Source organism: Colobus angolensis, unplaced genomic scaffold (assembly GCF_000951035.1).
Source record: "Colobus angolensis palliatus isolate OR3802 unplaced genomic scaffold, Cang.pa_1.0 Scaffold14, whole genome shotgun sequence".
NCBI classification, from domain to species: Eukaryota; Metazoa; Chordata; class Mammalia; order Primates; family Cercopithecidae; genus Colobus; species Colobus angolensis.
The window spans coordinates 23235394-23247723 of record NW_012114488.1 but is presented as its reverse complement, the minus strand read 5'-3'; the positions used below and the strand labels follow the sequence as shown (position 1 = coordinate 23247723).

The window sequence follows — 12330 nt, the reverse complement described above, 5'->3', positions numbered from 1 at the left end:
GAAAAAGAAAAAGTTTGAGCAACTGAGTGAGATCTGGCCTTCAGTGATAAGGGAAATAAAAGAAGGATTTGGGGAAAAGATGATGAGATCAGTTTTAGACAAGTAGTGTTTGAGGTGACAATGGGATGTCCAAGATACATCCAATTGGATATATGACTCTGGATTTCAGGAGAGAAATCTGATTTGAAGAAATGTTAGGGAAACTGTCCATCTATTATACTTGAAATCTTGGAATTGATTAAGTCAGTTCCAAGTGTATATGTATATATAAAGTATATAGGTAGTAAAAAGAACAGGAGGCCAAGATAGAAACTTACGGAGTGGGAGAAGGAAAAGGATCACTAAAGGAAGGAGCCTGGGATAGAGCTGTCAGATACAGGACATCTAGGAAAGTAGTGTAATAAAAGCCAACGGAAAGAGTGGGTTTCAAGGAGGGGTTGGTGAACAGTATCAACTTTCTACAAGTTTGAAGTAGGGTAGTGACAAAAAGTGTTAATTGTGTGTAACAATATTGATTACTAGTGAGCACAGAAAAGAAAATTCCAGTTGTGCATGTAGGGGCAAAACTAATTATGGAGCTCAGAGGACTGAACCTGAGTGGCAAGGAAGTAGATATGATGAGGATGAACTTCGTGTGGAGGTTAAGGAAAGGGGGAGGATGATAGTTGCTAAGGAAGATAGTGAAGGTTTGAAAGGTTTTTTTGTTTTGTTTTGCGTTTGCACATGATCAATATTTTAAAACTGGAAAAGGCTTGTAATTCATTTATCTGCTGAGTAGGAAAACAGCTTAGTAGAGACAGAAAGAGTAAGGGTACCAGAGAAAGAATCATTAGTGGATCAAGGCCCTTTATTTAAGAGGTAGACTCCAGAGCACCAAGGAATGTATAAGTAATTAATGGTCCAGTTGGAAATTTGTTTTTCAACTCTACAACTCAGCTAAAATCAATGTATACCTTAAAGTCATCCAGTGAAGATAGACAGTCACTTTTATTTTTTGAGGATATTTGTTCCTCAATTAATTCCTGGAAATAATTTCTTTTATAATGTCCTACAATTTAAAAATAAATGTATTGGCAGAAATGTGAGAACATCATCTATACATTTTGCATCAATAGAATAGCTATTTTCATTTTTCCGTTTTATCTGTTACTTTCTTAACCATATACTGTTTATCCATTCCAGGAAGTTAATACAGATTTGTAAAAGCAAGTTATATAGTATGAGTTTACTCTTATTTGGTATGCTATTTAAATGATACTAATTTTTCTTCTTTTTTCCTCCCAATTAGGATCAAGATTCCCTAAAGAAAAGCCAAGGTGTTGGTCCAATTAGAAAAGTTCTCCTCCTTAAGGAAGATCACGAAGGCCTTGGCATTTCAATTACAGTAAGAAGTAGTGCTTCCATTCTCTTCCATTCTCCTTTTCTACAGTTATCTAGTATAATCATATTCCTTTTTTGGACATCACTGGGGAACAGAATATTCTGGATATATTTTTTAAATAACTAAAATGTATCCCCATGGGGATGTTTGCCTTTGTGTAAACATTTTTTTAAGAAATAAATCTTCCTAGCAGCTATTAAGTATACCTTTAGTAAGCATAGTTTAACATTTTTGTTATGACTCACTTAATAGTTCTGTGCCATATAGTGTGATGCCTCTAGGAGCCCTTGGGAATAGATATGGTTGTTTTCGTATAGGTTAAATGGCTTCAGATTGTATTGTTCTCTCTTCAAGTATGTATATCTTTCTCTTGTCTCATTTATTAGCTGTCAGATTTCACTGGCTCTGGGGTCCATATATTATATATTCTTTTTTTAAATTGGATGCCTTTAGGAGCCATTTTGTTATAGTCTCAGTGCTTTAATGAACAAGGTGGCTTTAATTTCCTTTTGGTAATACTTAGGCACTGAGCAAGTTCATTTGTTTTTTTAGTATTGCTTAATGTAGAAATGTTTCTTATAATAAAAAGCTCATCTAATCTGTATTTCTTGAATACTTACCTTTTTTAATGTGCTGTCTTCAAAGAGTATACATTTTAGCAGTACAAATAAGACACACACACACACACACACACCCCCCCACACACAACGATACAAGCTAGAGAGTGATAGGTACCAAATACTGCATTTTTTTCAATTCTACATTGCGTATATTTTCATATTTTAACTTATGTGAAATTGTGGCACCTAAAATAATTGGTCTTGTCATTTGTAGTGATTTAGACTTGATAAAATGGAATGGTACTATGGAGTACTAACACATAAGTTTTTTTTTTAATTTAAGAATTTAGCCAATTTACTGTTCAATATTCTTTGATAATTTTTACCATTACTTAAGTAGCAAATAAAATTTTACCCAGCATTTATAGAGACAGCATAGGTGCTTAATGAAAGATGTTTTTAAGAAAATATTTTATCTCTAGATTAATCGGTAACTGTACTTTACAAAGAATAATTTACTGCCCTTTGTTGTTGTTGTTGTTAGGGTGGGAAAGAACATGGTGTTCCAATCCTCATCTCTGAGATCCATCCGGGTCAACCTGCTGATAGATGTGGAGGGCTGCACGTTGGGGATGCTATTTTGGCAGTCAATGGAGTTAACCTAAGGGACACAAAGCATAAAGAAGCTGTAACCATTCTTTCTCAGCAGGTAAATTCCCTTCATATAATTAGAACTGTATCTTTCAATTGGTTATTAATCTATTGAACACTGTATACTTACCTACAGAGTTTCTAAAGTAGTAAAGTGTTTATACATAGATCTTGTTTCCTTTGATTTAATGCTTTTGTAGATGACATTCAGTCAAATTTACTGAAAATGGACCATTCCATTTTGTTTACTTCATAACTTTGAGCAAGTTGCTTAAGTCCTCTGTCCCTCAGTGTCCTCACCTGTGTGGAAGGGATTAAAAGAAAGCTGTGAGGATTAAGTATGTTAATACATGTAAAGTACTCAGAACAGGACCTGAGACTGAAAAAACAACATCCTTAATGCCTAAAACACTATATATAAGGTATTACAGAAAAGACAGTGCTAGAAGCAGATTAGAATATTAAAATTGAAATCACACATAGAAACTATCTAGCCCAAAATTCTTAAAATGAGTAAACTAAAGTTCTTAGAGATGAAAGGATTTACTCAAAGTTGCCGAGCAAATAAATTAGAGAATTGAGATTCATATTCAGGAGTCATATTTGTCATACAGTTGTACTTAAAATGTTGTTTTATTTTGTTTATTTCTTTCAAGAATAGAGTTGAGGGAATTAGAGGCATTGGTAGTGCATCGAGATGTTTCTTGGATTATCAGTGTGGTATGCGTCTGTAGAATTGAATCTCAGAGTCGAAAGTGAATATAGTTCATTGGTTCAATTCTATATGATGCATAAATCTTTGCAACATCACTACTTCAATAATTATATTAAAAGGAAGACTTGCTGATATCAACCAGTCCGTTCCATTGTTATACAGTACTGATTTTTAGAAAGCTTTTTCTCATATTAAGCCTGAAATCTGTGTCTCCCTGACAGCTACTCACAGATCTAATTCTGTCATTTAAAACTTTACTGAAGACCACTACATCATCTGTCTCTTTCTGCAAAATGGTATTTTTAAAGCATTATCTGACAAGAGAGATCTAAGCATGCTATGCTATTCTCTTAAGTTAGTATTTTATCAACCCATCTTGACTGTCATCCAGTAGTAAAAGAGTGGGATAACTGGTGAAGGAGCTACCAATGGGCAGTCATAAGTTTTAAGAAAATGCTAACTAAGCACATATTAAAATTCTGATGTATAACCTTAAACTACTTGGAAAGAAGAGCACCAACGAGACTAACTTAGTGAGTAGCAGTCAAAAATGGCATGTTTTCTTTTGAGCAAAGGCAAACCATAATTTTCAGAGTTGCCAACACCACACTTATATGTAGTGGCTGGAGTCTCTTATTAAATGACAATTATAACTTGGAATTTTTTTTTTTCTTGTTTTCTTGTTTTTTTTTTTTTTTGGAGCCAGGGTCTCACTCTGTCACCCAGGCTGGAGTGCAGTGGCACAATCGTGGATCACTGCAGCCTCAATCTCCCAGGCTCAAACAGATCCTCCAACCTCAGCCCCCCAAGTAGCTAAGACTACAGGTGCACACCACCATGGCCAGCTAATTTTTTTTTTTTTTGTAGAGATGGGTTTTGCCATGTTGCCCAGGCTGGTCTCGAATTCCTGAGCTCAAGCGATCCACCTGCCTCAGCCTCCCAAAGTGCTGGGATTACAGATGTAAGCCACCGTGCCTGGCATGATCTGTAACTTTTTACTTGAATGTGTCATTGTTAAAGAGTGGCAGTACAACTATTACACAGTTAATCTAGCATAATATAAAGATCAAGGACTTCAGAGTCAAACTTTTATTTTTCTTTATTCTTGTTCATTATGTAGGGAAAGTTATCTCCTTTCTCCAGGACTCACTCAGGTTTCTCGTTCATGTAAAAGACACTATAATACAATTATTCTGAGGATTGAAAGCTATAATTTATAGTAAACATATATAGTAATTACTACTAGCATGAGACAGAATACCTTGATTAACACTATGTCTGTGTCTGGTACTCAGTGTAAGTTCTTATTCAAGACCTATTGAATAAGAAACAAAAAATCATTTTGTAGGAGTTTCTTGAATTAGTTAAGGAAAGGTTTGTATGATGTCCTTATGGCAGTGTATAAAATCATTTTGTAGGGGTTTCTTGAATTAGTTAAGGAAAGTTTTGTATGATATCCTTATTTAATATCTGACTATTTAGATGTATTTGCTGAATTGCTGTGTGCAGTACAAAATAGCAAATAATTTTGAATCCTTGTTCCAGAATTCTATAAATTTAATAATTAAGCATCCTTTCAAATTTTAGATCTATTAGCAAAAAGATTATGGTCAGTAGAAAGAGCTACTATAATGTTTAAAGGAACTATAGAGAGGATTCATGAGGCTGATCTAGACATGATGGCCTCACTACCTGTTTAGATTCTAGAACTTTATTGTTTGTTTTCTGGAAATGAGCTATCTCTTAGATCTCTCCACCCCTAAGCCTTCCCACAAAGAATCTGGAAATCCTTTTAAAATTACAATTACAATAACTTGACTTTCTCATTTTCATTTCCTGTTTTAGAGAGGAGAGATTGAATTTGAAGTAGTTTATGTGGCTCCTGAAGTAGATTCTGATGATGAAAACGTAGAGTACGAAGATGAGAGTGGACATCGTTACCGTTTGTACCTTGATGAGTTAGAAGGAGGTGGTAACCCTGGTGCTAGTTGCAAAGACACAAGTGGGGAAATCAAAGTATTACAAGGTAAAAATCACTCTAAAAATTATTAACATACTCATTATTATTAAACTATTATTAAATGTTTAAATGTTGAAAAATGTGAAGGCCTCGGAATTTCTTCAGTAAAACTGTTTTAACTGTGAGGAAATCAAAGGAATGAAGAGCTTTCCCTTGTTTATTGTTTTAGTGTACATTATGCGAACAGTTTATTTACCACATATGTTCTCCTATATTCATCTTGGACTGTTAAGACAAGTACATTACCAGTTACTCTACTGCAAGTGATCCTTGAAAAATAAATAAACTTTTTTCTAGACTCTGAAACAAATACCAACATACTATTTTGAGTAGATCTGTCTTGTAGACTACATTGTCTCTCTGTCTTGATGCAAATTCATCTCTCATAATGCAATGAATTTTAAGCTAATTATGAATAAGTATGAAGTATACTGTCGTCTTATGATTGCTATTAGAATCAACTTATATTATCTTCGGGATGTTTGGTTTAGTTCCTTTGCTATCAGTTACACATATTTTAAGGAAAAACTCTAGCACTTCCTTTTACATAGAGCAGTGGTCCTCAAATTGTGATCTATGGATCTCTGAGGGTCTCTGAGATATTTTAGCAGAGTTCATGAGGTCAAAGCATTTCGTAATAATACTAAAACATCATTTGTCTTTTTTTGCTGTGTTGATATTTGCAATGATGGTATTGGGTTGGTGCAAAAGCAATTGGGGTAAAACTGCCTTAGCACTAATCAAGGCAATGTTGCTAATACTAGTAACTGTACTAGTAATCTTTGTTTTCTTCCTTGCCATCCATTCATCGTAAAAGAACAAGAAGAAGATACCAATTTTGCTTAAAAATACCTTTGATGAAATGGCAATAACAGTTAATTTTTAAATATTGACCTTTGAGTACATGTCTTTTTAATATTCTTTGTGATGAGATGGGAAGTATGCATAAAGCACTTATTCTGCATACTGAACAAAGATGCTGTTCTCAAGGGAAAGTACATAAGTGACTGAACTAGCCATTTTTCTTCATGGAAGACAATTTTTACTGAAAGAATGACTTAAAAAGTATGACTTTTCGGACTATTTGGAAGCCATTTTCTTAAAAATGAACAAAGTCCATCATTTCAAGAAAGACAACTGATAATATTTATTGCCAATGATAAAATGTGAGCTCTCAAGTAAAAGTTAGAACTTTGTAAAACATGCATTGATCACCATGAGCTTTGCAGCTTCCTAACACTTAAGAGCTTTTCTGATGAGATTGATGATGATATTAATGAATGTGATTTTTTGGTACAGTAAAGTGAAGTTTGTCAACTTTTGGAATTGCTACATAACTTCATGGTCCAATATTTTCAAATCACCAGTAAATGATATTATAAAATTTTGCATGGGCAAAAGATCCATTCAGAATGCAAGATAGGCAAATGGATTTTAATATAACAGAGTGTGAAAAGTTCACTGATAAGGTTTCAAATTCCACATTGTCAAATTTTGTATAATATCAGAGAGTAATACTGACAGTTATCTGAAAAGGCTATTAAAATACTCTTCCATTTCGCAACTACATATCTGTGTGAGGTTGAACTTTCTTCATATATTTGTAACAGATTGAATGGAAGCGGATATATGAGAATACAGCTATCATCTATAAAGCCATTGAAGAGATTTGTAAAATTGTAAAATAATGCTACTCTTCTACTAACTAGATTTTTTTTTTGTTTGGAACATAGAGTTATTTGTCATTAGACAAAGGTTATTTATATTAACATTCTGGATTTATTATTGTCATTTGTAACAAATACATGAATTTGTTTTAGATTTTTCAGTTGTACTTAGTAATATGGGAAACATCAGTAACTATAATCCACATAAACAGAAGCTTCTTGGAGTCCTCAATGCTTAGTGTAAAGACCTCCTGAGACAAAAATGTTGAACTCCTGGCATGGAGTTTTGTGGTGAACTGATAAACTGTCACACTTCTGATCAAGCTGTGTGTTGTAAACTGTCTGCACAAAGATAGCAGGAGTGGTTATTGTTTTCACTGTGCATCTTGAACAAAACTATTGCGGCAATATGTCAAAGACTTACACTGTTGGGCTGCTCTCCAGATGGTTTCATTGTGTTTCACCCTTTTTGTTGTTTTCTGTCAGGATTAGAAGGCTTGTCTCTTCTTTTTTTTGTAACTGAGGCTAAAGGCTTCTCTGTCACTTATGCAAATTGCAGAAACTTAAAATGTGACTCAGATACCTAAAAATTTGTGTGTATGTATCACATTTAACTGACTTACTTAAAAACTGTATCTATTGGTTATTGTTTCACACATGTCTATACTTTATAGCTCAATAGATAGGTGATATAGTCAACACTTATTTATTTATAAGCCTATTATTTATTTTATAGATGACCAGAATTCGTTTTAAATCTTAGCTAGACATCATCTTGCCAACAAATTACATTTTAAGCAATTAACTAGTATATGTCTCAGTTAAGTGAAGTTAATGTAATATGAAAGTAACAATGTAAAATAAAAATATAATTCACAGTTCAGTAGATATTTATATAAGTAGAATTGACTGAATTTTACAATTATATGTATTACTTCTAAGTCTTATAGACAACTTGATAGGGGCTAGGAATGGTGGCTCATGCCTGTAAACCTCGCACTTCGGGAGGCCAAGGCAGGAGGATCGCTTGAGGCCAGGAGTTACCAACCTGGGCAACATAGTGAACCCTGTCTCTTCAAAAAATTTTTTAAAATATACCTGGACATGGTGGCACATGCTTGTAGCCCCAGCTACTAAGGAAGCTGAGGTGGGAGGATTGCTTGAGCCCAGGAGGTCAAGGCAGCTCTGCAATCCAGCCTGGGCAATAGAGTGAGACCCTGTCTCAAAAAAGAAAAAAAGGAAAAGAAAACTTGGTAGGAAACTTAATACAATTTTTAGATAAGCCTATTATAGTATTTTTAAATCTGTACAGTATCTGATACCTGCCATAAGGGGGAAGAAGGAAGAATTCCTGTTAGGAATTGCTGATTTGATTAATATAAGGCATTATTTTTGCCTTAGATACTACTGTTAATTACAGTGGGCATTCCTTTGTTTTTCATGCAATGAAATTATACAACTAACTTTTTTTTTTTTAATTGAGACTGAATCCTTAGGAAATAACCCTTTGATTTTCAAGAACTACCGAATAATTGTATGAAGAGGTGGTTTGTTTTTTAAAACCTCAAGTTGGAATTTTTATGAGGTCACTGTGTAATTTGAAGGATTGTATGAGATGGTTATGATATAAATTCCTTTTAAGGATTGATAAATAGAATGAATTTTTTTTTTTTTTAAGAGACTAAATTTCACTCTGTTGCCCAGGCTGGAGTGCAGTGGTGCAATCTCAGCTCACTGCAACCTCCACTTCCTGGCTTCAAGTGATTCTCCCGCCTCAGTCTCCCAGATAGCTGGGATTACAGGCATGTGCCGCCATACCCGGCTAATTTTTGTATTTTTAGTAGAGACGGGGTTTCACCACGTTGGCCAGGCTGGTCTCAACCCCTAACCTCAGGTTATCTACCCACCTTGGCCTCTCAAATTGCTGGGATTACAGGCATGAGCCACCACACCTGGCCAGAACTAACTTTTTAAACCAGAAAGTATCTGCTTTTTTTTTCTCCTTTCTTTCAGGATTTAATAAGAAGGCAGTAACTGACACACATGAAAATGGAGACCTGAGCACTGCAAGTGAAACTCCGCTAGATGACAGTGCTTCAAAATTAGACGATCTGCACACTCTGTATCATAAAAAATCTTATTAAATTGACCATATCTCCAGACAAGATTGTTAATCAGACTATTCTGAATTTGGGGCACTGGGGAAGATGGTGACAAAGACTACAAAATCAGAGGAGGCTGTTTGTTGCCTAAATGAAAGGCAGGTACCTCAGGGCTTCATGTGAACAATTCTAAATGCATAAAACACACTGTTTTCTGTGGTAGACCATGATTAGCTATTGCATGTAAAGCAATCTTGATTTTCTTGAACATGTAAGCACCAAAGCATGTGTTCCCAAAGGGGTATTACTGGGCTGTTAAGTACCAAATGAAACCCTACTGTTTTATTTGGTTTGTTTTCCCTTTAGAAGGAGGACAGTGCTAACTGGAATTTTACAAGAAATACCGTTACAGAGAGTAAGTGAATTCATATTTTATATTCTAGAATGTTAACCGTGGTGTTTCAGAAGACAACTTGACTCAATGAATTGTAGAAATATAGGCTTGACTTAATTTTTGAAACTGAAAGAAAGGCTTCTTAGACTTAAAAAAAATTTATTGTGCATCCTGAAATCTAAACCAATTATTAATGATCATTTATTGTAATGAGTTTGCATTTCAGCCTTATTCAATGCAGTACGAAATAGTTTTCTTTAAGCAGTCCTTTATCAATCAGTGCTGCACTAGAAATAGATTCTCAAAAGTTACTAAACATTTTACTTTTTTGGGTTTTTAAAAGAAATGCAGACGAGTGTAAAACATCTGTTCTCAATTATGTTGATCTGTGTGCACGGTACTGGAGCATTTACCCATTCATGTTAAGTCTCAAATGCTTGTTTTCTGGGATCCACAAAAGACAGTTTTATACATTTTGAGTTGTTCATATAGTTTGTCTTGTGATAGTCCTGGCACTTAAAGATAAATTTTTCTGGTAGTAAAAGTTCAGATTTATTACTATGTCATGAAACACAGTATATTCAAATCAAATGGCAGTTTTCTAAGTAAATGATTTCCAGTCATCTAAAAGGTGTGCAAGAAGAGATAAAGACATTTTGATACAGTAATTGTTTTGGTTGGGTTTTCATGTCAGTTTATGTTTGACTAAAACTCTCTTCACATGCAGGTTTATAAATTTGTTAGGTCTCTTGTCCTATGATTAAACATGGAGTGCTTCCTCTCTGATTTAATATTTTACAGGTCATTGTAACCTGCTAGGCAAAGTCAAAACATTGCATTAAAGAGGTGATAGTTTTGCTAATATCACTGTTTTAAAGGATACACAGTTAAGGGAATATTAAGTGGGAGAAAGCCTACAAGGCTTTTAGAATATTATCAGTATCTTAATTTCTGGTATTCAGATGTTATGTGATAAAACACATTTTTTTTTGTCTTTCCCAGATACACTATATATTTGTTCAAGGGTAAATCTATAAAATATATATACTTTATTTTGTGGTTTTGCTATTTATAAATTTAATGTTTTAACTGTTGCTCATTTATGGTTTGTTTTGGGTGGTGGTGTTCATCTGTATATCACCATGTTAATTTGTAATAGAAGTGCACTTCATAGTATATATTGTTACTGATATTAAAATACTTTATAGCATTTGCCTCTGAGCAAAAGCTAGTATTTAATTGTACAAATGAATAAGCAAGTTACATGTTATTGTTTGCTCTTGAAAGGGTAGGCCTCTTAAAAGGAAAAAAAAAACTTGTTTTTTCCTTATGTATCCCCTATGCCAAACACATACCTTCCATGCATGACATGAGATCTGCAAACTGAATTTTAGCCACTGTATTTATTTAGTCAAAAAAATTGTCCATTGTGGCAGACCTGAAAACCTTTTTGCTGTGACATGGAACCATGTCATTCTTATCTTCTAAAAACACAGCCTGGGATGGAATGACCATGGCATTTTTTTCAGAGAACATCCTTTATCTGCTATGACTGAATCCTTAGGAAGTAACCCTTTGATTTTCAAGAACTACCGAATAAGCGTATGAAGAGGTGGTTTGTTTTTTAAAACCTCAAGTTGGAATTTTTATGAGGTCACTGTGTAATTTGAAGGATTGTAGGAGATGGTTATGATATAAATTCCTTTTAAGGACTGATAAATAGAATGAAAAGTTTCCAGGTAGTTTAAAACTCCACAGGTCAGTTTCCTTTTCATTCCTGCTTCACTGTGGTTTGTAAGCCTACGGGAGAGCACCATTGCTCAGATGCTGCTGTGAGCTTCCTGTCAGGTGTTAGAAAGTAACTAGTTAAAAGATCATTTTAGAATATATGGTTTTTGGGGATGAACTAAGAATTAGTTATTAGTTCCAAAGGACTGAGAACCAATTTTAATATTTTCACACTTATAGGAAAGAAATTCATATGTCCCTGAAACTTCTAAGACAAAAACCAAACAAGGAGGGAACTGTTGCAAAGCCATTTCATCGAGAAAGGGACAGAAGGAGAAATACACACATGTATACACAAACAGAATGGTTGAGAAAACGTTTTAATAGAATGTGAGGGTTGTATGTATGTGTGTATATATTTACACTTAACCTCTAAAATTCTCTTCTACAGTACCTCAGTTATGAATTTGATGGAAAAGCAACATTTTGGCGGTGAGACTATTGTTAAAATAAATTTGAGAAAGATGAAAATTTTGTGAGTCTTGATAATTACAAGTCAACAGCTATCAAAAGTTAGCACAACTTGTCTGTGGTGCTGTTTTTTTTCCCCACCACAGTGGACTTACTCTGTTTTCATGTTTAGAAACAAAAAGGTTTCATGTGATTCATGTGTAAGATGCACAGTATTTGACATCCTAATTATGTAATCCCTATTCCATCTATCCAGTCTTACACTTATGGTTGGCCTCAAATCTCTCGCATTTATGATAATGTATTATATCTAGTTGAGTTTAATATTTTTTTATTAGCCTGTAAATAAAGACGGCATCTTCTACATTAAAATGATACTGATCTCATTTTTTTAAATAAACATTTTGTTTCCTCTACATTAAATATTTTGGCTTATTATTTATTTATAGTAGCTTCTATTATTTGTACCAACATGTCATAAAGTCTGTGCAAAGGACTTGGCTTAATTTTGTGTTATAAATATTGTGTTATAAATATTGAGGAAAACATTGATAAAAGTTAGAAAATCAATCCTGTTTTTAAGATACTATTTAAAAGGATATTCTTCCATTTTGACATCTAAGTATATATAATTTAGAAGT

At 33.9% G+C, this 12330-nt stretch overlaps 1 protein-coding gene across 4 annotated transcripts in view; it reads left to right on the top strand.

Moving 5' to 3' along the window:
- The window catches only part of GOPC (golgi-associated PDZ and coiled-coil motif containing), a 41078-nt gene extending 28966 nt beyond the window's left edge, over nucleotides 1–12112 (top strand). For 2 of the 4 annotated variants that reach the window (XM_011935075.1, XM_011935074.1), the window contains 4 exons: nucleotides 1289–1384; nucleotides 2486–2650; nucleotides 5153–5333; nucleotides 9008–12112. In XM_011935075.1, the coding sequence (XP_011790465.1) occupies nucleotides 1289–1384; nucleotides 2486–2650; nucleotides 5153–5333; nucleotides 9008–9138 (573 nt within the window). In that variant the 3' untranslated portion in view covers nucleotides 9139–12112. The remainder of the gene's footprint in view (nucleotides 1–1288; nucleotides 1385–2485; nucleotides 2651–5152; nucleotides 5334–9007) is intronic. The other 2 variants (XM_011935077.1, XM_011935076.1) reach the window with 1 other exon arrangement.
- Nucleotides 12113–12330: the final 218 nt, after the last annotated feature.